This window comes from Hippocampus zosterae, chromosome 15, assembly GCF_025434085.1.
Source record: "Hippocampus zosterae strain Florida chromosome 15, ASM2543408v3, whole genome shotgun sequence".
Lineage (NCBI taxonomy): Eukaryota > Metazoa > Chordata > Actinopteri > Syngnathiformes > Syngnathidae > Hippocampus > Hippocampus zosterae.
In genome coordinates this window covers 3,763,979-3,790,435 of record NC_067465.1, presented here as the reverse complement: position 1 = coordinate 3,790,435, position 26,457 = coordinate 3,763,979, and the positions used below count along the sequence as shown (strand labels likewise).

At 46.2% G+C, this 26,457-nt stretch overlaps 1 protein-coding gene across 7 annotated transcripts in view; it reads right to left on the bottom strand.

Moving 5' to 3' along the window:
* Window positions 1-26,457, bottom strand: part of pde1cb (phosphodiesterase 1C, calmodulin-dependent b) — a 64,306-nt gene that overhangs the window by 29,794 nt on the left and 8,055 nt on the right. For 4 of the 7 annotated variants that reach the window (XM_052088159.1, XM_052088160.1, XM_052088158.1 and 1 more), the window contains exons 2-4: window positions 24,055-24,105; window positions 23,055-23,214; window positions 9,395-9,421 (exon numbers count right to left, since the gene is read on the bottom strand). In XM_052088159.1, the coding sequence (XP_051944119.1) occupies window positions 9,395-9,421; window positions 23,055-23,214; window positions 24,055-24,105 (238 nt within the window). Of the gene's footprint in view, window positions 1-9,394; window positions 9,422-14,377; window positions 15,130-23,054; window positions 23,215-24,054; window positions 24,106-26,457 lie in introns of those variants that run through there. The other 3 variants (XM_052088161.1, XM_052088163.1, XM_052088164.1) reach the window with 2 other exon arrangements.

The window sequence follows — 26,457 nt, the reverse complement described above, 5'->3', positions numbered from 1 at the left end:
GACACGCTGGAGAGACTATGTCACCCAGCTTGCCTGGGAACGACTCGGGATCCCCCGGGGAGAGCTGGAAGAAGTAGCTAGGGAGAGGGAAGTCTGGGCTTCCCTGCTAAAGCTGTTGCCCCCGCGACCAGGCCCCGGATAAGCGGTAGATGATGGATGGATGGATGGATGGATGGATAAAAAAAAAATGCTGCCTAAAAACAAGTGCAATTCATCCAAAAAGTTACTTCAATCAAATTGAGAAAACCTAACGTGTTACGACGCATCCAACTTATTTTTGTTACTGCTGCAGTTAGTCTGTACTTTATCGTACAGGAGTATCTCGTGGTTGGAAGAATAATCTGCAATCATTTTTCATTATCATCAACAATTCAGTTAATGCTGCTAATGAAAATGAGCGTTAGTTAGAGCGCGAAGAAGAGCTATTGTTCGGCGCTTCACATATTCGGGGGGGGGAAAGAAAGATAAATTAACTGCAGAAATTGCAAAATTGCCACTAAATTAAACTCAGCTAATGAGCCGGAGCCAAGTGGGCCCCCATTTGTCACGTTCTCCGCCAAGATATTTCCATCCTACTGAATACGATTGCTTCGTTGCAAAGTAGAGGAACGTTCCTCACAACACGAGCTAGATAGGCAAACTCATAACGGGGTGATCCCGAGAGAGTTCTCCAAAGTAAATGTTGCATGTATGTCCCCGTACCGCTTCATTACGCTCTTCAGGAACGTGCACAAGGGACGAGAGCGCCGTTGAGAACGCTGACGACGTCCTCTCCAACTTAACGTCGTCGTGCGATTGGGAGAGGTGAAGCGTTGGCGGGAGAGTTGACCAAAGCTATTGTGCTACATGGCCAGAACAACTCGCTCAAAAAGGCAGCCTGCCACCATGAATGGAACCATAAAACTTTCTCCTACAATGCTCATTGGGCTGCTCATTCTGGTCTGCGGGCTTTGGCCACTCAGGGCAATACCATATAGATATACTGTCCTCAGGACTTGGCTAATGTTCGTCATTCTTCATAGAGGATAAAGAATATATGCGCATCAGTCGCAATTGTTGGCCCCTCAATGGGTTAGTGGCTTTTTTTTCTGGGGCGGCGGCCCGGTAGTCCAGTGGTTAGCACGTCGGCTTCACAGTGCAGAGGTACCGGGTTCGATTCCAGCTCCGGCCTCCCTGTGTGGAGTTTGCATGTTCTCCCCGGGCCTGCGTGGGTTTTCTCCGGAGGCTACGGTTTCCTCCCACATTCCAAAAAACATGCAAGGTAGGCTGATGGGACGCTCTAAATTGTCCCTAGGTGTGAATGTGAGCGTGGATGGTTGTTCGTCTCTGTGTGCCCTGCGATTGGCTGGCAACTGATCCAGGGTGTCCCCCGCCTACTGCCCGAAGACGGCTGGGATAGGCTCCAGCACCCCCCGCAACCCTAGTGAGGATTAAGCGGTCCAGAAAATGGATGGATGGATGGAGTATCTGGGGCATATGGTTGTGTTTTTAGGTTTAAGGTGAGGGTGAAGGTAGATGGTCCAATAGGATTTTATGGGTTTGGGTTACAATGTGAGGTGTTAAATTAGGATGAGATTATGGTTGGGAGTGAAATTAGGGTTTGTTGGGGTGGTGGGCACAGTGTCTTGTCAGGGAATAAAGAACATGACCTCCACTTGCCAAAAAAATAACCTTGACACTTAAAAATCGATGAAATGAGAGGTCATTTTTTTGTAAGGAAGCCCAGCAAATGTATAAATAAGAGTGTCACTTATTTGCTTTTGATGAACATAAAACCAAGGAATAAAGCAGCCATTCTAAGTCTTCTGACTGTGAGTTTCCTTTTTTTCCCCCCCGTCACTTGAAAATGCATCAGAGAGTCCTCCTGCGTTCTTCTTGCATGCATTCATCCAATTTTGAAGGCACAGAAGCCGAGCTATTTGAATACACTGTATGTGGAGCTGCGACTCCGACTAGGACTGAAAGCACTGGGCAAGCTGGAGATGAATGAGGTGAGCTGACAAATAGCTGAATGGAAACACACATGCAAGCAGATGGCCGCCGGGCATCTCACTCACACACACAACTGCAAGCACCCCAATACTATATCTGTAACGGGTATTTCTTGGTTTTGCTCAAATAAAAACTCATCCTTCTGACCCTAATTCCTTCACCTGCATCTATCTGCATGTGTTCCAGGGGTAATCAACTGTGGACAAAGAGCTAGCGGGGACCTGCAGTGGTAAAGGGATGGAGAAGCAGGGGTTGGCGGATATAAACAACCAGATTAAGGAGACAATCTCCACTATAAATCTGCAATATTATCTGCTGCGGGCGACAGGAAGGGGAAGCTCAGAGAGCTGGACCGGCACCAAGCACGGGCCTGTGATGTTTTATTATCGCCGGGCATAGCTTAAACTCGGGGATGAACACATGAAAGCCTCAGAATCAATCACGGGAACGGCGGCATACATTAGGCTTGATAATGCTTTCTGAGGCTGGCTAAAGAGGGGAAAATGATCAGCGTGCAAGCAATCAGCAGCGGGAGGGATTGCAAATACTTGTGCATACTTGGAGACGCACTGGAGCGTGGGAAGACGGTGCACTCTTTGGGTGCTAAATTGCGACACCAGCCGCGAATATATGAATGGTATCATTATCGCTAATGGCACAGTATCGCTATGATACGTTCGGTATCCACTCTGTTGCTGTCCAAATGACCTCTGAAACAAAATATCTTTATTTCAACGTGTGATGTCATTTCACACCATCTCGCCGAGTTGGGGTGGGACAAAACATTGATATGAAAATGTATTAATTTGTTATCTCTTACCGGAACAGTATTGATACACCAACATCAAGTATCAATAGTGTTGCGGTTCAACATCCATGTCAGAGGTAGGACATATTGATATTGCGATGCATCGTATCATTATATTGGAATGAAAAATGAGATTATGAGTGATGGCAAGACCTCCTGACTGTGATTCCCAGGAACCGTCGAGACCTTCAAGTTCCTGGGAATCACAGTCTCCCAGGACATGAAGTGGGAAGTCAACACCATCTCCATCCCGAAAAGGGCCCGGCAGCGGATGTACTTCCTGAGGCTGCTGAGGAAGCATGGCCTGCCACAGGAGGTGCTACGACAGTTCTACACGGCAGTCATCGAATCAATCCTGTGTTCTTCCATCACGGTTTGGTTTGGGGCCGCCACAAAAAAGGACAAAATCCGACTTCAACGGACAGTTAGGACGGCAGAAAAAATCGTTGGCACCGCCCTACCCACTCTTGAGGACTTGCACACTGCAAGAATCAAGACTAGGGCACGGAAAATCCTCCTGGATCCCCCGCACCCTGCCCACCACCTTTTTCAGCCACTCCCCTCAGGCAGACGCTACAGATCCATGCGCACCAAATCCAGCAGACACTTAAACAGCTTCTTCCCTCTAGCCATTAACTCCTTAAACAGTCACTGACGTAGTCACTCTTCTTGCACCACAAAATGGTACTACAAAACTACCGGTTACTCTAAAATGGTTCAATGATTTTGTTGTTTACGATGATACTAGTGCAGCGTGTTATACCGCAGACAAATTCCTTGTGTGTTCTACATACTTGGCCAATAAAGATGATTCTGATTCTGATAGGTCACATATCACAACTGACTCCCAGCCAGAATCCTTGCTTTCTGTGGCACAGCCACTTTTTTCACCTACCTAGTATGCAGTGTGAAAATACAGGAAAATAAAATGAAGGGGAGGAGGATAAATGGGGACTAAGGGAGGGGGAACGACATAATTAGCAGGAGCTCCGAGATTGGTGTGAACAGGGCAATTACCCCAGTAATCATCAGGTGGTAGGGGAGAGGATCGGGGACGTGGTAACAGGAGGAAGAAATAAATGGAGAAAGACAAAGGTGACAAAAGAAACAACAGCCAGGAGTTCTAATCAGTCCTGTGAGCCATGGGAAAACACGTTTTTTTCGCCGCAAAAAAGCATTCAGGAGTCCAAACGGGGAAAAAAAAAGGATCAAAGCCTTTACCGCAGTAAGACTATTACGCGTGGGCTAAAAATAAAATAGAAAAATAATGTGGACTCAGTGCAAGACCCAAACACTTCCATTATTTATTAGCACAATTGCAGAAAGGACAATGTCACTCATGGCTGAAATTGAGGTCTTGAGGTCTTCCTTAACTGGGTTTCCTTTGCGCCTCACATGCAATTTATAGAACAAGAGAATAAATGACACACTGGTGTCTTTAATATTTTATAATAATTTCCAATGGCCTAAAACGTGGCATCACAGTATCACATTTTCCAAGGATGCAGTTGCTAACTTGTCCTGATTGGGGGACCTTGCTTTCAAAAATCTAAATTAAAATGGCAGCTATTAAAAAACAGTCTATGGGAACACCAGATCGAATCCGGGTAATGGCCATCCAACTGATGTAGGCATGACAAAGATTGGTTTGGTTTATTTTGAAATATTCAATTTAAACATGTAATTATTGCATTAGTTTGTGTATTTCAGAAAGTACAATATGCTGGGGTGCCATTTCTCTTCACTAAAAGACACATTACAACAAATTTTGGTGTTTTTAGGTTAATGCTGGAACGGATTAGGGATATTACCATCGCTTCAATGGGAAAACATGATTTGGGATACGAGTATTTGCAGTTATGAGCATGATCACGGAAGAAATTAAACGTAACGCAAGGTACATCATCCAGCCGTTGGGCAGAGGCGGAATATATTTCAATTAAAAAAAAAACATACGCATCATGTGAATTCTCTCATTAGTTAATAGCGCGTAACATCGTCTATAACACAAGTAATTGACGGCAAGCGCTTATTTGCTTTACGACAATTGCCGCATCGGCCGGTGCTGCCAGCTAATTCCAACGAGAGAATGAAATCAAGACAGCATGGCAGTGTTCATGAATGCTCTCCAGTAAATAGCCTCTGGAGCTGCGGTGACTGACGAATGGCGAGGAGACACAAGAGCCATTGGGTAATAGCATCTAATGGGCTGCTCTTGAAGGCAGCCAATGCCTGCAAGATTTTCTGCCTGATTACTGACATTAAGCCAGAGTTCAATTCTCCCCAGTGACTTGCTTTCCTGCTCTCCCGTCACTCGTCTCTGTCAACGTCTTGATTTATTCATTGTGGCCTCTTGTTGCTATTTATATACTAATCGCATGCTGAAAAGCGAAATGCTCCATGGTGAAATAAAAGTTCCTTTTTTTTAAAGGTTTTTCTTCACATTGTGCAGAACAGGCAACCATTTCGAAGCCGGCGTCTAGGTACTGCCAATAATTGACCAAAAAAAATGCGGTGTCCTCCAAGGATCAGTGTTGGATCCGAAATCTTTTCTTATCTACCTTAACGGTATCACAAATACATCGGGAAAATTACAATTAATACTCGTAGCTGATGACACAATCGCTTTCTCTCTCTAAAAATAATCATGTGGTCTTTAATTATAAGTAAACAAATGTTAGTCATCCAGTGTAAACATTTGCCACGGCGAGAGAGAGAAAGTGGGTGTGAGTATTTTTTGGATTGGTAATAACACATTGCAATGGCCAATTTAAACTTTCATGTGTGATTTGTTATGAGATTGTTTCCAATGGAAAATATTTTGCCGTGGCTCAATCGAGGTTGGGAATCAGACTACATTATATAAATGTATATAAATCTATCAAAATGAAAACATGGCTTGCAATCTGACTTTGTTTGAAAGGCGCTTGACTTCATTTGTTACGACGCCACTTGACACGGACGCAATTGCGTCGGCTCAAATGTCAAAGACAAAATCAGACCCCTGAAACGCACACCTCCACGTCTCAATAGATCGCTGCCCGCGTAGTCATAATTACAAAGATGGAGTGAGGCTGACTGGAAATGCCAGAGAGCAGAGTCACGACTGCCTCTGTTTAAAAAAAAAATAATAAAAATGTTGTCACCACTGTGAAATGACATTGGCAGCCCAGTGGAGGCTGGCTGAGCAGATACAAAACCCCTCTCACAAGTTGCAAGCTAACATGGCTGTACTGTCAAAACACTTTTATTGAAAGCATACCGAGCGTGTCATTCGGTGTGCAGCATTCAAAGAAAACCATTCACAAAGTCGACCGGTGGGGAAATATCTTGAAAAAGGTTAACTCTGGCAAACTGGTGAATAGAGAGCAACATTTTTCCTCCAGACTATCACCAATATAAAATCTGAAAGGGCAATTAAAAAAAATAAAATAAAATAAAATAAAACCTTTTAACCATCAGTCATTTGTTCGATTTGACGACCCGTTTCAGCTTGTTCATGGACGTCTTCGATCACGTAAAGACAGACTGCATTTTAAAGTACTTTTGGGGTTGTATTTGTTTTATCCCTTTTGTTTCTTTTACTGCAGAAACTTTTTAACGATCAACACCGGTTAACGGCGAAGCGTTTCCGTAAAGAGTCGATAGAAAGGCCGCTTCTATTCAGCCCCATGAACATAAAAAAAAAAAATCAAGTCTCATGCACTGTCAAAAGCCAAAGAATAAAAATGAGTTATCGGATGAGTTTTAAAGATGGGCAGCCAGGGGGCTTGCCCTACGTTGAGCGAGAGGTCAAGACATTTTGTGCCATTAAGTCTTGATTTCCTTCAGACCGGATAAAAGCGGCCTCAATGAGAAAGCGGGACCTACTGTAGATCTGACAGTCTCAATAGCCTCGTCGAGATTCATAAAGGGCAAAAACATAAATAAAAATAATAATAATAATAAGGCGGCCCGGTAGTCCAGTGGTTAGCACGTCTGCTTCACAGTGCAGAGGTACCGGGTTCAATTCCAGCTCCGGCCTCCCTGTGTGGAGTTTGCATGTTCTCCCCAGGTCTGCGTGGGTTTTCTCCGGGTGCTCCGGTTTCCTCCCGCATTCCAAAAACATGCATGGCAGGCTGATTGGACGCTCTAAATTGTCCCTAGGTGTGAGTGTGAGTGCGAATGGTTGTTCATTTCGGTGTGCCCTGCGATTGGCTGGCAACCGATTCAGGGTGTCCCCCGCCTACTGCCCGGAGACAGCTGGGATAGGCTCCAGCACCCCCCGCGACCCTAGTGAGGATCAAGCGGCTCGGAAGATGAATGAATGAATGAACGAATGAACAATGTACTGTACTCGACTGCCATGGTCTGCATTGCCCAAATTACCGTAGGCTTTGAAAACCGTTAAATCACAAACCCGTATGACAATAACGGTGACCATGAGATCAAATGCGATCCAAAATAGCAACCGATAAACAATTTCTGTTCCACCAACGCCCAACCCACATAGAACCCCGCACAAATCATCATCTCTTTCTTTCCATCGCTGCGAGAAGTGCTCTCTTCTCCTTCTCTCTTTCTCTTTCTACGTCTGCATGAGAGGCTTTCCTGGTGTGTCAGTAATGACAAAGCTCCCAGTGTTCCTCTCCGCCAATTAGCCCGGCCGTAATTACACGGACACATGCGGAGCTGTCAATCACGCCGCTCCTCCACACAGGAACTCGACCCCCCCCCCCCCCCCCGCCGCCACCAAGAGAGAGAGTGAGACCGCACGACCGTGCCGAACAGTGCCGCGTCGCTCAATTACTCTTAACGGCGCCAGCGATCCCGCGGCTCGCCTCGAAATCCGAGCGTTGCCCTGCCTCGCAAACCTCGGTTTGTTTGCAGCTCAGCTTTATGGGCTTGCTTGCGATGTCCCCGTTTTACTCGCTTAATGCGTTTTGTGCCAACGCACTCCACAGACGGCAGCCGGCAGCAGATTCAATTTGGAACGGGAGCAAAACAACAACGGAATATCAGTCGGATGGTTATGCGACGTACAATAAACGTTGGTAACTCCACATGCGATGGCAAACATTCGTATTTGGAATCATCGTTCTCCACTGAAATGAGTGGAAAAACGCTTTTAAGCGTAATGCCGAAACCTCCGAATTTCCCAACAACTGCGTGTATGCTTTGAAGTTGTGTTCCCGAGCGAAAATAAAAGAAAGATGGCCACCGATGGCACGTTGGTCATCAATAAAAAAAGACAGCCCTGATAAATAACACTTACATATCATTATCCGCTCATTCATTAAAGCCTTCACAATTGTGCTTGTAACACAATGCATTTTAAGTCAAGTTAATAGAGGGCCCCGATTCCCCCCCCCGTCCCCCGGGCATGTCCAACAGGGGGGGCAAATAAATGATGGTTTCATCCCGGTGTCGATAATGTGGCATGAGAGTTATTTGTCACGGATGGGTGAGGTTGTTCGATAAATACGGTCTCTCTTGAATGTCTGCCCGACGAGGAGCCATCCATCACGAGGGGGGTGTTGAATGGAGACAAGGGGGTAGGTTAAGACAAAGCGATTCGGCATTCATACAAGTGTGATCGTATATATTTGATTCGGGTAAACAGCCCGGCGCGAATACTCAATCTGTGGAGAGAGCATCCGCCACGCAGTAAGCAGGTTAAAATGTCGTGGCCCTTTTTTATTCGAACTGCACTTGTTGTTGCAATCATAGAGTGCTATGGAATAGGGACACCCCCCCCCCCCACACATTTCTTTCCCTCAGTTACACAGGACCCAGATGAGGTGGCTCGATTGTCTGTTTAAGATGCTCCCTGGTGGTGTGTTCGGGGCACATCCACCAATAGGGAGGCCCTGGGGCTACCCCAGGGACAGGGCCGGAGAGCCTTTTCGGGCCGGCCTGGGAACGTTTCGGGATCCGCCAGAAATACGAGAGAGGGAAGTGTGGCCTTCCCTGCTGAAGCTGCTGCCCCCGTCACTCAACTCCCATTAAGCGAAAGAAAATAGGGCGGATGACAAGGTTTTTTATTCTTCGGGCCGACACTACAATTTTATTCATTCATTCATTCATCTTCCGAGCCGCTTGATCCTCACTAGGGTCGCGGGGGGTGCTGGAGCCTATCCCAGCTGTCTTCGGGCAGTAGGCGGGGGACACCCTGAATCGGTTGCCAGCCAATCGCAGGGCACACAGAAACGAACAACTATTTACACTCACACTCACACTTGGGGACAATTTAGAGCGTCCAATCAGCCTGCCACGCATATTTTTGGAATGTGGGAGGAAACCGGAGCACCCGGATAAAACCCACGCAGGCCCGGGGAGAACATGCAAACTCCACACAGGGAGGCCGGAGCTGGAATCGAACCCGGTACCTCTGCACTGTGAAGCCCACGTGCTAACCACTGGACTACCGGGCCGCCCACAATTTTATTCAAATCTAAAATAATGACTTGATGCCTGTAACGTTGCATCTATAGTCGTATATTTTCTGCTATTTTCCTTGGTGGTCCCCGACATTCCTTGGTAACAAAGTGTTGGAGGGCAAATCATCTGGAATGCGATGATGGGATATTCCAATGCTCCGTCGTCGAGTCTTACCTCTGGGACGTCTTCTTGTACTTGCGCCTGCCAGAGATATAAACAACAAATTAGATTTGGATTGACCGAGACGTACTTCTAACTATTCAAGTATATTCAAAAAATATTGATATGACAATGCAATAATCAACAGACTTCAAATGGGGGTTAACGCTAAGAATACAAAAAGCAATTCCGCGTGACATTTATTGAGAGTAATTTATCGATATCACCGAAATAGCATCAAGCTTGTCAAGCAGACGCAGTAAACTCAACGACAGTGCAATTACTTAGGCAGATAAATTAGGAGAATGGCATGAATAAAACATGAGCATTCGCTCACACAAACGCGTACGCACATCCATTCCTACCCTCTGACATCTTGCCTACTTTTATACAACGGGGAGCCCACACACACCTACTATCACTCACGCTAACATTTGGCCCCGAAAACAAACACCCACGCCTTCGCCAGGTGCCTACAGCGGTGCCTCTAAAAGCTGAACACACACTTAAGGCACTTGTCATCGGCGAGTGCAGGGGTGGAGGGGAGGGTGGGGGGTGGGGGGTTGGGGTCCCCACTTCAGTCCAAAAAAAAAAACGTGGGCTTGAATCGAAATGCTGCTCGGGCACAATTGACGGCACTTAGTGTGATTTGTTTCTCAATCCTTCAAGGTAGCGCTTCATTCTGGAGCTGAGGAACTCCACAGGGAAAAAAAAAAAAAAGGTCTCTTATCTGGCCTGCGTCCAGCGATTAAAACCGCAGGTCCGTGTCGTGTTTATGGTGGCAAAGCCTGTTTGAGTTGTGACAGAGGTTAAATGATACTCAAAGAAGGGGAAGACGACGGGTAAGCGGGAAGAAATAAAAATGACCATCCCGGCCTTTGACCTTCTCATCGGGTTTCAAAATGTGGGTTGAAATCCCACCAATGACTGGACTTGCACATTTCATCTTAAGTCATGAGTATGTTTTGGTCATATATTATTTGACGCCGTCATCCGCTTCCACCGAGAGCAAAAGTCGCCTCTATCTTCGCGATGAACTCTTGATGAAGTGATTAAATAACCCGTTCATTTTCTTTAATTCAGGGGAGGCGACTGCGAGGTCGATCCGTGGCAGACGTCGAAATTAATTTATTGATGGATGAAATCCATTGGAACCAATGCAGAAGCATAAAGGAGCTATTTGTCGATCGGGGTGGGGGGCGGGGGGGTGTAGACGAGTAGTAAAGCGCAACGTGCTCTCTTGGGACGCTGTAATTGACTGTGGAGAAAAAAAATGGCGGAAGCCAACCTGCTACGGGTGATTGGAGCGCCCTCTGGGACAGTCGGTGTCATGACAGGCGTACCAATCACGTTATTGTATGGCAGCTTACGGTGCATACAGTAAATGTCATTGCGTCGCCATGGAGACATGACAAAACAGCCACACGACCACAATTGTTGACATGAGCCTTGGATTTAAAGGAGTCACGTTGACCTTTGGATTGCTGGCGCAGTTGAACAGTGCGTTTCTTGTGGAGGATACCCTCATGCCATTGGTGTGCAACTTCTTTTCAATTTACATTTTAACTTAAGACACACTTGTTAAACACAATGTCAACGTATTTGAAGAAAGAAAGAAAACAATTCCAACCTTATAAAAAGTACTCTCAGTACTTTAGTGTAAGTGTACATGTGCCTTTAGGAGGCGGAGCTTAGTGGGATAGTGAGTGACGTCAGCGAGTCAGCGTACGAGTGTCCGACGGTGATTTATGGCCAAAAGCGGCGCCCGTGTGAGAATCTTGTTCGATTCAATTTCATGTATTTGGGAATGTGTTGGCTGCATTCGCCCCAGGCACGGACGGAATGTACCGGTAATACGGCAGCTTGGTGATCAAGCAGTTCCTACACAGCTGACAACGCAATTGCGTTCGAGTAATAAATTGTCGTAACCCCGTAGGCTCTGCCCTTGGTCGTCCTTGTCGTGAAAGCTATACTTGGCACTGGCCCCCCCGTAGTTGAGGGGCCAGCGTATGATAGAACACTATGAGAGAATTTTAAAAGCGTTGAGATAGGACGGACAACTCAAAACAGCTCAGTTGAGTGCCAGAGTAAAAAAAAAATATATATATAGCCCGGTAGTCCAGTGGTTAGCACGTCGGCTTCACAGTGGAGAGGTACCGGGTTCGATTCCAGCTCCGGCCTCCCTGTGTGGAGTTTGCATGTTCTCCCCGGGCCTGCGTGGGTTTTCTCCGGGTGCTCCGGTTTCCTCCCACATTCCAAAAACATGCGTGGCAGGCTGATTGGACGCTCTAAATTGTCCCTAGGTGTGAGTGTGAGTGCGAATGGTTGTTCGTTTCTGTGTGCCCTGTGATTGGCTGGCAACCGATTCAGGGTGTCCCCCGCCTACTGCCCGAAGACAGCTGGGATAGGCTCCAGCACCCCCCGCGACCCTAGTGAGGATCAAGCGGCTTGGAAGATGAATGAATGAATGAATATATATATATAGTGTGCCATATTTTGACAAAAAGCTACTTATAGGGATACTTAGGGGACAATATGTCTCCTTTAAGACCACTTTGGGCTCTGAATCAATTATCATTGAAGTCGTACTTGTGTCAGACTCAAACATTGGGGAAACTATATTAAGATCAGCCGTAACCAAAAATAGCAAATTGTCAGGCTGTGCCTCTCGGCGCTGGTCTTCTTCTAGACTCTTGTCTTGGTTTATGTGGTTTCAACAATAACGCCTCGTCACCATCTGGAGCGCCCTTACGTCAGACAATCGACTATCGTGATGTCTGGCGGATCATCATCGGGGCCGACCATCCAGCGTCAAACATCTGGACAGGCCCGAAAGCCGTAATGGCAAAATTTAGGACGGCGACGAAACGGAAGTCGGCCAAGAAAACTCAACGTGCTAGCGGCCGGAAGAGGTCGCTGAAAGGAAATAAGGAATTGACCACAGAATGGCAATAAAAGAGCAAAAGCAAGCAACCTTAATGATAGCGTGATAACTCTTGAGGACAAGGCCACGGTAGCATGACAAAAGCGTAACATTCCCCGTTTGTGGGTCACAATGACGAGAACTCGCGCGCATTAAAAGCTAATTGCCACTTCATCTTGGGCGGTAGAGAACGCCGGCGAGTTCCGGGAGCCGGGAAAGGTGTCGATTGGTTGGCAAACGGGGATGGGTTTTAAAATATCTTGTAAAAACGTCAACGCTCTGAGGTCTCTGCTTTTATGTGTCATCAAAGGAGAAAATGGCACAGAAAGGAGAGGAGGGCAAAGCCAGCAGGCAGTCACTCATACTTCCTGCGTCACCATTGCGCAACAGGAGAAGAGCGGCTGACGATCCCGATTCTGCTCAACAGGAAAGCGGACCGCCATGAGCGCCATGTCACCCTGCCTCTTAAAACCGGATTTTGTCTTTGTTGCCATTTTGTGGCAAAGGCACCAAGATGGAACAACCAAAAGTTGTAAAAATATCACGATTAAGGGTAAAGTATGAGCCTTAATGGAGACTTCTTCTTACTTTTTCTTTTCTGATATAAAAATGATTTAGTAGATATAAACACATAACGGGGTGGGACTAGATAAGTTTTTTACTTCATCCATAACTGTGTTGAATGAAGACTGATTTCTTTCTTTTTACTTTTTTATCTACCTTATTTTCTGTCAAATTATTACTGTATATGTTTTATGTTCAATAAACAAACAAACAAACAAAGGAAAGATTTTGCGGCTCCCAAGTTTGGATGACAATTGTCCGTGAGGGAATTGCAGAAATTTAAAGATTTCAAGCTGAACATCCGACGCTCGCTACGTGTGCCCTTTGGCCTTTATCTCATTCAGAAGCAGTCTGGCAGTCCTAACAGAGATGGCGCATTCCGCAATGCCAGAACAACCGTCTCGAGTTTCGGCTCAGCAGAAATTGACGCTTATCACGCATCTAATTTACATATTTTCATGACTAAATACTTCAACAAAGTACAACAGCAGAAATTGACGCTTATCACGCATCTAATTTACATATTGACGCTTATCACGCATCTAATTTACATATTTTCATGACTAAATACTTCAACAAAGTACAACAGCAGAAATTGACGCTTATCACGCATCTAATTTACATATTTTCATGACTAAATACTTCAACAAAGTATAACAGCAGAAATTGCCGCTTATCACGCATCTAATTTACATATTGACGCTTATCACGCAACTAATTTACATATTTTCATGACTAAATACTTCAACAAAGTACAACAGCAGAAATTGACGCATATCACGCATCTAATTTACATATTGACGCTTATCACGCATCTAATTTACATGGCCTCCGCTGCCTTTGTAAAAACCATATGCTAGCGTTTTGCTACGTTTTTTTTTTTCAACTAGCATACGTTTTACTATGCCCGCCCCCCAACTATACAACGCGTCTCGTGTACGCGTTACATCTTGAAATCGCACCCGTAACGGACACTACGCTTTTTAATACGGTGCGCCGTATGGTGGTGAAAAGACGGTATATGTTTGCGGGAAGCCTCAACGCGGGGTGGTTGCGTAAAAAAAGCCTAGCTTGATGGCGGGGAATTCCCGATACTTGGCCGCTATGTCAATAAGGCGTCAACCATTTTTCTTCCTTTTTTTCAGAGGGTATGCCACGAATTGCCTGGCTTCAGAGGTAGAATGATGAGTGCGTGCAATGGAACGGAGGATTTTTTATTGCGATTCAGGGTTTAGGAGACTAGCCGAGATCTGCGGATCGCTCAACCTCCTGCAGGTTTAAGCGTCGCAGACCAGCGATAAAAACACAACGTCAACGCCTCCGAGCTTTTTCCAAAATCCCGACGTGCTCCCCAACCTACCTATGGCGCGTCACCCTAAACACACACCATTATTCATCACAATTGTTTGCTATGACTCGTGAGCTCCGTCTGGTATTATTCAAACGTAACAGACATACACACACACGCACACGCACACTTGTTGACAAGAGTAAAAAGTGGTTGTACTTACAATCCTCTGAGCCGGAGCCAAATCTTCTCAATTTGTTCCGGCTGCAGGTACTGAAGGGCCGTGCTTTCAAACTCCTCAATCTCTTTGGTAGGAGACTCCATGACACACACATGCACGCACGCACGAGTGACGACACCCGTGCCGACGGTAGATAAACGGAGAAGAAGAAAAAAAACTTTAATCCCTCACGCGCGAGAGACGAGCGAGATGAGCAAAGTGTGACCCGAGGTCGCCTCTTTCTTCTTTCACACTGGCGCCCTCAGCCGTGATGCGCCGGCGGCCGGCATGGTTCCGTCCCCCCCCCCCCTCCACCGACCCCCCCACCCCCTTTTTTTAATCTCTTCCGTCACCTCTTGCTCAATTCTGTGAGAGAGTTCTAAAAGCCGTGGCAGTCGCGCGCCTTTCCCCAACTGTCTGGGGGAGGCTCAGTCGCGGTCTCCCGCCTGAGCGCGGGGGTCCTGGAGCCGTGCCATGCTCGCTCAGCAACGACGGGACGCAGACGGCAGGGCAGCGCAATCCGGGATTAATGCACACTTACTGACGAGCTCTTCACACACATAACCGGGGGGAGGGAGAGGAGGAACGGCGGCAGTCAAAGAGGGAGGAGTCAAGGCTGAGGATGAGAAACCGTGTTGCGCGTTTCATCCGCTGGCAAGCGAGGAGGGAGGGGGAGGGGGGGGGATGAGAGAAGAGCGGATGACGGTACGAATGAGCGGGATTACGATGAAAATGTTCACAGGATGATAACAACAACAACTCACAGTCAAAGGAAGATATGAAAACATTTCAGTCCTTCGGCCGCACAGATATTGGAACTATACAAAATGTACCAAAAAAACAACCAAACAAACAAAAACATCTTTTGAGTAACACATTTGCAACGTTGAATATGAAACGAAGAGCCGAGCCGGATTAAATAGCATTCGGACAGCGCCGTTGACACCGAATTGACCGAGATTACGCTGATGCAATGAGAGCATCTCCGCACGGCCACATGGGCAACCCCCCCCCCCCCAACGCAGTCGTTTGACACGTAACATGAGGCAAATATTTTTACAATTAAATGAGATTTCGGGCGGCCCGGTAGTCCAGTGGTTAGCACGACGGCTTCACAGTGCAGAGGTACCGGGTTCGATTCCAGCTTCGGCCCCCCTGTGTGGAGTTTGCATGTTCTCCCCGGGACTGCGTGGGTTTTCTCCGGGTGCTCCGGTTTCCTCCCACATTCCAAAAACATGCGTGGCAGGCTGATTGAACGCTCTAAATTGTCCCTAGGTGTGAGTGTGAGCGGGGTTGTTCGTTTCTGTGTGCCCTGTGATTGGCTGGCAACCGATTCAGGGTGTCCCCCGCCTACTGCCCGAAGACAGCTGGGATAGGCTCCAGCACCCCCCGCGACCCTAGTGAGGATCAAGCGGCTCGGAAGATGAATGAATGAATGAATATTTCCGATGCGAGGAAAAAAAAAAAAGACGAGACGAGTATATTTTCTTCTTGTCTCTGTCAACAAACCAGATGAGAAGTACAGAAAAAGCTCCGTTCCTTTTTTCCGAAACTTGCAAGAATGACTCAAGCGCTTCCTCAGCCCCCGCCACACTCTGCGGCCTTTCAATTACTTGATGCACGATGCCTGGATAAAGCCGGAGCCCCACCTCAAACGCGTCTCTTTCCTTTCATCTGCGGTGATGGCTCTGGTGCAAGAGGTTCAGTCGGGCATCAAGAAGCCTGCCGATGTTCTCTTCAAAAGGTGCGCCGGTGTCTGCTCTGCCGTCTTATTTTATTTTTTTTCTCTTGCCTAAATGCACTCTTCATCGGGGCTTTTTGCGAAACTATGACGTCCTGCCGGGGGACCCGCAGCAGCCGGCGGGAGACTGCGGGTCAGAGAGAGGGGAAAGCGTCCATTTCACCGTCTGCCGTTTGCGAGTCTGCACACCCGGGAACTGGATCGCAAGGTCACGGGGATATGTAAATATGACAACGGGTATGTCGAAAAAAAAGCTCGGAAGGTCCCGGAAGGTCAGCTCTCTGAATTGAGGGCGAGCTGTGATGGCAGAAGTGCGACTTCCAACTGTTTGCGTCACATAGCGCACTGACGTTGGCATCTGATAAAACGGATTTCCACAAATACACTACTCACGAAAAGGTTGGGATATCGAGCTTTTTTTTTTTTTTTTAAATGCACTATAACCATGACAAGTAAACATGAGCAAGTGTAGAATGTTCTTCTTTTCGAAAAACAGCAACATTCACAAATGTTTGGTAATAATAATTACTTAATAAATAGACTTCCCGGTTCGGCCACAATGGGGAGTTAAACAGTTTTAACATGGCGCCGTTTGCTTGGGCAAGAGGGTGAAATGAGGCTACATTCAAACCTTGCTAACAAGTTGTTTTTGTTGTTACATTTCTGCCTGTGGCTTCGACCATAACATTAAATATTCTCAAGGAACTTAACGTTAAAAATGAGACTGTCACAGGGAGACTGAACTGAACTAAAGTATACGTGAAGCACTCACATTGCCAGATAAATCAAACTCTGGCCTTGAAGGACGCCATGTGGCATAATATCCAAGTGAGTTATTATCACACGATTTGTTTTCACCTTCAGAGTTAAATAACTTTCACAGTAACCGGTTACAAAAAAAAAGACTCAACAATCAAGATGTCCGAAAATTAAATGCTCAAAAGACAACGACAAAAGGCTGAAAATGCCTACCGGGCTAAGATTTGCTCGTCATCGTGACCACTGCACTCTCGGGCTAAAGCTATTCTGGTCGCAGCACGACCGGGCGCCTTCGAGCTTTCGTAACGCAATCACGTCATTAACAACGGCGGCCATTTGGAGGTACATAAAAAATTCAGATCTCATTAAGATTTCCAAGCAAGTCGATAAGGATATCTACGCATCGAAATAGCAATCGCGGGCGCCAGTAATAGTCACACTTTGGTATCGCGATCCATCATAAAACGTCATTTCCCATCAAGGCGGCACTTCTCTTTATGCATTGGATGTGGGGGGGGGGGGAGTCCAAGGTTGTATGAGCATCGAGCTACTGTATGATCCATTTCAAAAGAACGCATTCAAAAGAATTTATTTGCGAAATGATCGTGAAAACTAAAACCGCCAGCGGGCCATAACAAACGGACAAGTTCCTGTTCAATGTTCCTTGAGACCTTTTCAGTCCAAGCCAATAAAACTTCACGATTATCAGGCTTTTCCATCCATAAAAATGCAACGCAAATTGCCGACTCCTGCAAGAGGAGTATACTCCAAGTTCACGCTCGCGATAGCAAAAACAATTAGCCGGATGACGGCTCTCGTCTTGAAAACGACCTGCGTCGAATCTCTCGTGTCTCAAAGCAACGTTCAACTGGCAAAAAGCTGGCATTCATTCGTCAGAAGACGAAACATCGATTGCGAGAGGGTCCGAACAAGTACCGTGATCCCCTGCAGATTTCATTCCTATTGACAAATTACAGTCGCAACAATGCAAGCAAATCACACTTCAGGCGAGAAACAAATTGCCTGTGATGTATATACAAAATAATAATAACAAATAGAATAACAAAACGTTTACTGCACAAATCTGTCCGTTTTGAATCAAGTTTGCCCCCCCCCCATGAGGACAAACGGATATGTGACTTCATTTGAAACATTTTTTAAAGGTTAAATGGAGGTCGTGTGATTTTCTCTATCGCTGTACCTGTAAACGGCAACAGTTGATATTTGCCAAGATTGTAGTCGGTTTTGAGCCAGGACCCCCCCCCCCCCCCCCCCCCTCCTGGCGTATCTATCTGTCGTCAACACTTAACGCTGTCCCTGGTGCGGTGACGCGTGGCCATTTTCTGTTTCCCGGAGTTCACTTCAGGGTCAAGACTTTGGCAAGCGGCGGGCTGGCGTGTAACTCAAACATGTAAAAGTGACAAAGCTCCCGGCGGGATTACACCTTCACCTGTCGTGCCTCCTCCTTTCCAGGGATGTTGGCTGCCCGAGTGCCGTTGACAGGAGCAAAAACAAAAGTTGGGACTTGGGACAAGAAAGTAAATCAAATCCACAAACTTATCATTGGATTCTCAGTTTCTCACGCGATTTACGCTTCCTTTACATTTGAGAACAAATCCAAAAGTAAAATTATCGTACAGACTACCGTCGACGTCTAACCAATGTGTTTGCGTACGGCGTGTTTACCAACTGAGGTGTCTGGGGAAAAAAAACATTTAAAAAGGCTCGACTGCCGTGTACTTTCAATCTGTTAGCAAAATGTAATTAGCAGGGCTTTAGGGGCTACTTGAAAAGGGACAAACATATTGATTTAAGCAAAGGTTAAAAGCCTTTTTCCAATAACATTGATGACATTTATGTAATACGCGCAACACAATAGCAAGCGTGGCGTTTCGGCAACCTCGGCACGGCGACGCGGCCCCGTTAATGCGGCGCAAATGTATTAAAAGCCAAAGCCAAAATGATGCGGCCTCAGGCGAGCAGTTACAACGTCACGACTGCGAGGCGACGCCGCGTTCGGTCGATGTCCGAGCACTCTCGGGTCACTCTCGCTCACGCACATCAGCGGAGGCTCATTAGCCGCTTCGTATGGGCTTGCGATGAAAGCGGCGGTAGACAGAGGAGGGGCCGTTCCACGAAACGGGGGGGGGAGGGGAGGGCGCCACAGAGGTGGCCGCTTTAATCAACTGCGCTGAGCGGGGTCCAATTAGCAGGCGGATAAATCACAGCACTGACCGCAGAAGCCATGCGAGGCTTTGAAAGTCAAACGCGCGGCCGTGTGAATTTCAAGTCTGCAACGGCGCGATGCTTTGAATTGGATGTTGATGATGATGTCAAATTGACTCAATCTGATGTCTGCTCCCTAGACTGGATGTTGTCGAAATCAAATTGGAACGAGACGTTGCAAACCTTTCTGTGTGTATAAAGCTAGCTAAACATGAACTGAAACTAGGATGGACGAGGTCATGAATGGAATGAAGTTGGCCAGGATGGTGAAAAATGAATGTCACGGCACGGCGAGAGCTTGATTATGTATCTCAGTGTTAAGCTCATGATTTGGTTCACTGTGAGAAAGACCAAAATGGCAGGCGTAGAAATGCTTTTCTTTTTCATAACCACAAAAAAAAATAAAAATACAATAACACTGCACTAAGGCGGCCCGGTAGTCCAGTGGTTAGCAAGTCGGCTTCACAGTGCAGAGGTACCGGGTTCGATTCCAGCTCCGGCCTCCCTGTGTGGAGTTTGCATGTTCTCCCCGGGCCTGCGTGGGTTTTCTCCGGGTGCTCCGGTTTCCTCCCACATTCCAAAAATATGCGTGGCAGGCTGATTGAACACTCTAAATTGTCCCGAGGTGTGAGTGTGAGCGTGGATGGTTGTTCGTCTCTGTGTGCCCTGCGATTGGCTGGCAACCGATTCAGGGTGTCCCCCGCCTACTGCCCGGAGACGGCTGGGATGGGCTCCAGCACCCCCCGCGACCCTGGTGAGGATCAAGCGGTACGGAAGATGAATAACACTGCACTACCATCATATGTCCAAATGTAAAGTGCATAAGTACATGTTGCCATTTTTCTCCATAACAAGCCAAGAGGCCACAAAGGGATGCAGGATTCTAGTTAAGGGAAGTCGTTTTAAACTACAAAGTTGAAAGAAAGTAAGAAAAACTTGTCAGTCAGTAGAAGTGGAAATAAGGAATCCAAGTAGAACTTCTCTGTTGCCGTCAACATGAGGAAACGGGAGCTCTAACTTAAATATATACAAGTCATACTGTACTATGGAAAAAATGTGTGTGTCGGGGGGAAAAAAATCAATATAAAACTATTTTTAAAATATTGAGTTGGAAAAAAAAATAAGGAAAAAACAAATCTGCAGGTGCCGAAGTGCAAGTAGGCGGGCACTCAACTACAAACTCATTTTATAAAATGCTTATTCATGTAGGGTTGCCTTTTACCCACCCAATGACAACGCAGCAAAGCTATCATTTCGGAATCCAACAGCGACATTTTAAATGCCTCCCACAGTCGTTACAAGCTGAGGAATGATACCGTGTGCAAAACTGCGGGTCACTCGCGGTACAGTACATACGCCAACGCCATTGACAAACGCTGCCGTTTTCACCATCGGCGGCAAAAGGCCACTGAGTCATTGCCCTGCTCTTAAAAAGATAAAAAGGCAAGAGGAGCAATGACACCTGTTGGGCAGATGAGTCAGCCAGTACGAAGACACCAATGGCTCCATATTGTTCACGGTGACAATATGCATCAGGTCATTGATGCACTTGAACATGCGGCGAGGACGAACGAACTCATTTTCAGCCGTTCGCGCAACGTGAGCAGTTTTTCATATGTGCAATACGCACCTCCGAGCCCTCCTTGAACTTTGTTCAATTCAAGGGGAAGTCAAAGGCTAATACTTCTGTCCTGACAGCTGCGGTTTATGCCAACACTCCCGCCTTGCATAAAAACTCATTCTCGTCGCACCCAGAGGAAAACAAACAAGTCGGGCCTCGGAGGTGACACGGCAGTGACTTCGCTTTATGGATTACTGCAGGGGTGTCCGAACTTTTTGCCAAGGGGGCCAGATTTTATGTGGTAAAATGTCGGGGGGCCGACCTTGGCTGACATTCTTTACATTGAACAACAATATTGTTCAACAAATTTTAGTAAGCCAGTCCGTTTCACATTTCCATTTTTATTTTAATTTCAACAATCTTAAGAATTTATTTTGGTTCATTTGAAACAGGAATTTGAAATATGACATATCAGTCAATATAAACACGGAGTGATGTCTTGTTAACTCGTGAGTGATGTCCTCTAGTGTCTAAATGCTATTACTCATTTAGTGAATGCTATTACTCATTTAGCCACTAGAGGGAAGCAGTACTCTATGAAACCTCACTCACCAGTCTACAAGACCTCAGTCAATGCAACACATGTTCCATTGCGCCCAACCTGCGGGCCAGACGGCACTGATTTTATGACGGGGGCCGAGGGCCCGGCCCGCGGGCCGGACTTTGGACATGTCTGGATTACTGAAAAAAAATAAAAATACTGTGCTTATTTAATCACTCCCTACTCCACTGGAGCCTTGAGATAGAAGAGGCCATGTTCACAAGTTTTGGAGGTACGGGGAGTTAAAATCAGACAAGAGCAATTCTCAGTCTCAGAAACAAAATAATAAAAAAAATATATATATATTTTTTCAGTGAAATGAGTATTTGTGTCACAGAGACATCGATTATTGGCCTCTGTATTTTGAGAGAGCAAACACAAACAGAGGCACCGGAAAGGGTAAGAGACAAAATGACCTCATCTCCAATTCAAATGTCGCATACAATCATCAAAATGCATTTCGAGCGTGCGCCTGGAAACACCCGCGTGGCGCCACCTGCGGCAATTTCGTCTCCGGAGCCATCAAGGTTAATTGGAATCAGACAGATAAAAGAAGTTCAATATAGCAAAAGTGACAAGGCATTATGTTAATGGTCGCTTGAAGTCCTTGTTATCAAGGTGGAATCAATCTCGGACGCATCCCTCGAGGTCAGCGTCCATACATAGCAATTAGCACAGTCGCGTGAGCGGGTACGTGCGCGAGTGTGCAGCAAGGATTAAATGTCAGATTGCTTATCTTTATATAGCGAGCAAAGTTCTTCTGCAAATGGTGGCACATCAATTCAAAAAAATAAAGACACAAAATGAGCACAGAATGCCAAGCAGCATTGAAAACTTACCGAATGCGCACACGGTGACCACGGTGCATTGACCCGATGCAAATGAGAGCCAAACAGTCGCTAAGTACGCTTCTCCTGTATCTATTATCACTCGGGTGAATGTGCTCAAGTGTCACATGACTGACATAAGGGAGCAGCGCACTGCTAAAAAAAATACACAGTGGAACCCTTCAGAGTCGATTTCCCATCGGAAGTTTGCTCAAGTGAATTACGTAACTGACTCTCATAAACTGTTCAGGCAGGGATTTTAAAAATCAATCCGATTTTGCCAGAATCCGATCTTTGTATTCAACTGATATGTCAATGTAAGGCGCTCCCTTGTTATTTGCGGTTCAGTTAACACGGCTTCATCCCATCGGAGATTTTCATCTATAACCTTGCTATTTTGCAGATTTTCTCGCCATTTTTCTTCCGGGGGTTCACTCAGAGCTGTTTGGAAACTCAGAGCATTGTTCAAATGCGATGTCGAGTTATTCATAAGTGCTTCGAAAAACAGAGCCCAGCCCAGGGAGTGCAGAGTAAACAGCTACATTCGGAAATTGGAGTGGAGTGCGCTCTGCAGCCGACAGCACAAAAGGACGATGAAGGGCCGGCCCACTGAATGAATACATTTTTCTTGTTATCTTAAAAGTCTCCTGGTAGCGTATGTTGGCTTTGTATGTTTAGCCTAGCTTGCGAGGGTTTTCCGCGGGGGCTCCAGCTTCCATCCCAAAAACAGTCATGCTAGGTTAATTGAACACACCAAATTGTCCATACATGTGAATGAATACAGCATGTGCCCTTTTGATTGGTTGGTGAGGAGTCCGAGGTGTACCCCGCTTCTTGCCCTAACATTAATAAGGACACGTGCCATACAAAACGGAAAATTGATGGATGTGTACTTGGAATAAGCGTGTCAAGACCCTGATCAGTATGGCGGGCCTCACACTCAAAAGATCCAGGAAGCATCAAACCTGATTGCAGTCTTCTCAGTGGCGTCCGCCTCGTCCGTCAGGGGGAGCTCATCTGCCAGAATCTCCTCAGGAGTCCGGGGGTCATTCTTGGGGGGCTTTTGCTCTTTGATGCCCATTCCTGCTGTGATGGCGTTCCATAAAGCACTTTGAGACTTGGAGCCTGCAATTCCGACAACAGATGCATGATGTGGGCTTAATTTGTTTACTGGTGAGTGGCACCCAAGCTCAGTCCATTGAGGGGGATAGGAGTCTCATTCTAATGCTGCCATCGTGTGGGTGTGTGATGTATCACGGCCAAAAGTGACAAAAAGAAAAACCCCATTAGATTCCATCAATTTTGTCCCACAATGACATGTATTTAACATAAAACTAATTTGGATGGGAAATCTGTTCATTTTGAATGGTGTGTCTTTATACTAACTGCATTTGAAAGCATAAATCTCAAATGGAAAATGCCCGTTTGTGGCAGTGTTTCACAACCTTGAATGGGTCGAGGCCACAATTTTATGCAAGACAAATCTCACGGCACACCGCGATACAAAAATACCGACATGATGATGAAAATGTTTGCCTATCTCCAACATAACATGTGACCGAGCATAGCAAAAAAAAAAAAAAAAAAGGGCGCAGCGAGCCCATATTTCAGAAATAACAATTTGGCATAGTCAAAAGGAGATTGACATATCCACCATTGTGCAACATTACTCTTTACATTTCTAATGCTGGTTACATTATTACCAAAATGGACAAATAGGGAGATACAACACTTTTGTGTTGTATCAATTAGGCAATGGCTGCCTAATTGATTTCTATTCTGAACTTCCTGAAAAAGTGACCTATTTGGAACACACATACATGTGTGTTCCAAAGTATGTGCACACACATGTGCTCCACTCTTGTTAGCTCAAGTATATCGATTGCACATGATTGAGCATATTGATGTTTTCACCTCCCCCAGTAGTGGACAGCTTATGAATGAGCGTTCAGTTCATACACTTACGTGCAAAACTGGCCTGCGGTCGACTCGAGCTTTCTCCATCTTCGTTTGCCACTGGAAAGAAGAAAAACAAAAATGATGACGCCAATTGCGAGAACTCATTTGGGAGCACGAAAAAAAAAAAAAAAAGGAAGAAAATAATGAAATGTGTCAGAAAACTGACAAAGTTGTGCAATATTGCAGTGACCGTGTCATTTACTTTGGTTTAAATGATCGTATCGCGAAAGGTTATTGAGGAAAACTAATTAGCTACCCGACAATGTTCTCTCTTTTTTTTTTTCTTCCACATTTTAACCCATTGCGGAACATCTTAAGCCAGAAGCTTACGTTTCCATGGTGATGTGGCTCGCTGGAAAGTGAGCCAGCCAAGCTTTGTACAAAGACAACACGCACCTGAAGTGGCAGGTTCATCACAACATATCTCCAGGCAATTTCAGCGTGTTTTGGAACAGGAGTATAACATTTTGAGGGCAAGGGGGGCAGTGGGATGTGTTTTTTTTTTTTTGGGGGGGGGGTGTCATGATCCTAAGAGAAATGATTCATTCATTCATACATCTTCCGAGTCGCTTGATCCTCATTAGGGTCGCGGGGGGTGCTGGAGCCTATCCCAGCTGTCTTTGGGCAGTAGGCGGGGGACACCCTGAATCGGTTGCCGGCCAATCGCAGGGCACACAGAAACAAACAACCATTCACACTCACACTCACACCTAGGGACAATTTAGAGTGTTCAATCAGCCTGCCAAGCATATTTTCGGAATGTGGGAGGAAACCGGAGCACCCGGAGAAAACCCACGCAGGCCCGGGGAGAACATGCAAACTCCACACAGGGAGGCCGGAGCTGGAATCGAACCCGGTACCTCTGCACTGTGAAGCCCACGTGCTAACCACTGGACTACCGGGCCGCCCTTGAAGGTAAATAGTTTAAAAAATAAAAAATAAAAATTTAAAGACGTGTATGTGTGGAATCAGCCATAATATTCTACACAGTCGAGAGGATCTGGGTTCGAATAAGAATTTTCATGTTCTCTGCGTACTACTGGTTCCTTCCCACGTGCTTAAAAACATCGATGCTAGGTCAGTTCAAGACTCAACACCCACACTAGAAGACACCGCAAGAACCAAGACAAGGGCATGGAACATTCTACTGGACCCTCCAACATCCTGCCCACCACCTCTTCCAGCTTCTCCCTTCGGGTTAAGTGCTATCGAACCATGCGCACCAAAACCTGCAGACATTCCAGCAGCTTCTTCCCTCTTGCTACTAACAGTGATTCAAATCTCGAGTGACTCTGCATTTGATCAATTTTCATAGCTCGAGGTATAATAAAGATGCTAGAAAATTTCGCATTTGTTTTTCCAGGTCATCGGAGAGCTATTTGATTGACCGCCGACAGTTGAGTGGACATGATTTGGAAAACTCATTTTGTATACGGTACTTGGCAATTTGTATTTTTGTTCAAATTCAGCAGGGAAGTTAACACAACTCTTCTCGAGGACTTGAACACGTTAAAAACGGGCACGTACATACCCAGCGCTACTCGTTATATTCAGACGTGAAAAAGAAAAGTGACATGGTCTTAAGCCCCGCCCCCTCCCATAAAAGTAAAAGATTAAAAATGATTCTCAGAAACACACAAAACAAAAAAAACTGTTTTTCTTTACAGCGATGTGCCAGCGGTGACGGCCAAATGTGTTTACATGGCAGTGTATCATCAACAGAGGCACTGGGACGCTAACAAGCTCGACTCGCGACCAAGCGCCACAGTTGGGAGTCCAAACATCAGTGGCGAGACTCCACATTTAACACCGTAACTGGACGTGAGGGGCAACGAGCGAGCGGTGCTTCGCCGTCACGCTTCAGAGGAGGTGATTGGCGAACCGCGTGCACAGAGAACCCCGACTCTGCGAAGCCATCGATTGTGATTCTCCTGGGTTGCCATGGCAACTGCCCATGCTTTTTCCGAGAGCGCAGAATTGAAATACAGGCCACATGTGACAAGAGCGGATTTTGAGATCTACTCCAATGTCAACAGAAAGTCCATTTTCACAAGACCATAAACGCTCGGCGGTGTGTTTATGGCTTCTTGAGAAAAAAAAAATAATAACAATCCTCCTCCTCTCACTCTGTATGGGAATAATTGGCGTACTTGTTACCCGAATAATTTTTAAAGGCCACAGGATCTTTTTGTAGACGTTCTGGTTGAATGGAAAAACGCATAGTAAAAAAAAAAAACAACAAACCCAACAACAATAATTTACTAACACCAGTCCTGGAACATATTTAATCGCAGCAGTTTTGTTTGTTTCCCGCTATTCTCTCCCCCCCCCCCCCCCCCAAGCACATAAGTTCATCCACACTGGGGTTGTCAGGACAATAGCATGAATCCCAGGTGACGTCAGCGGCAG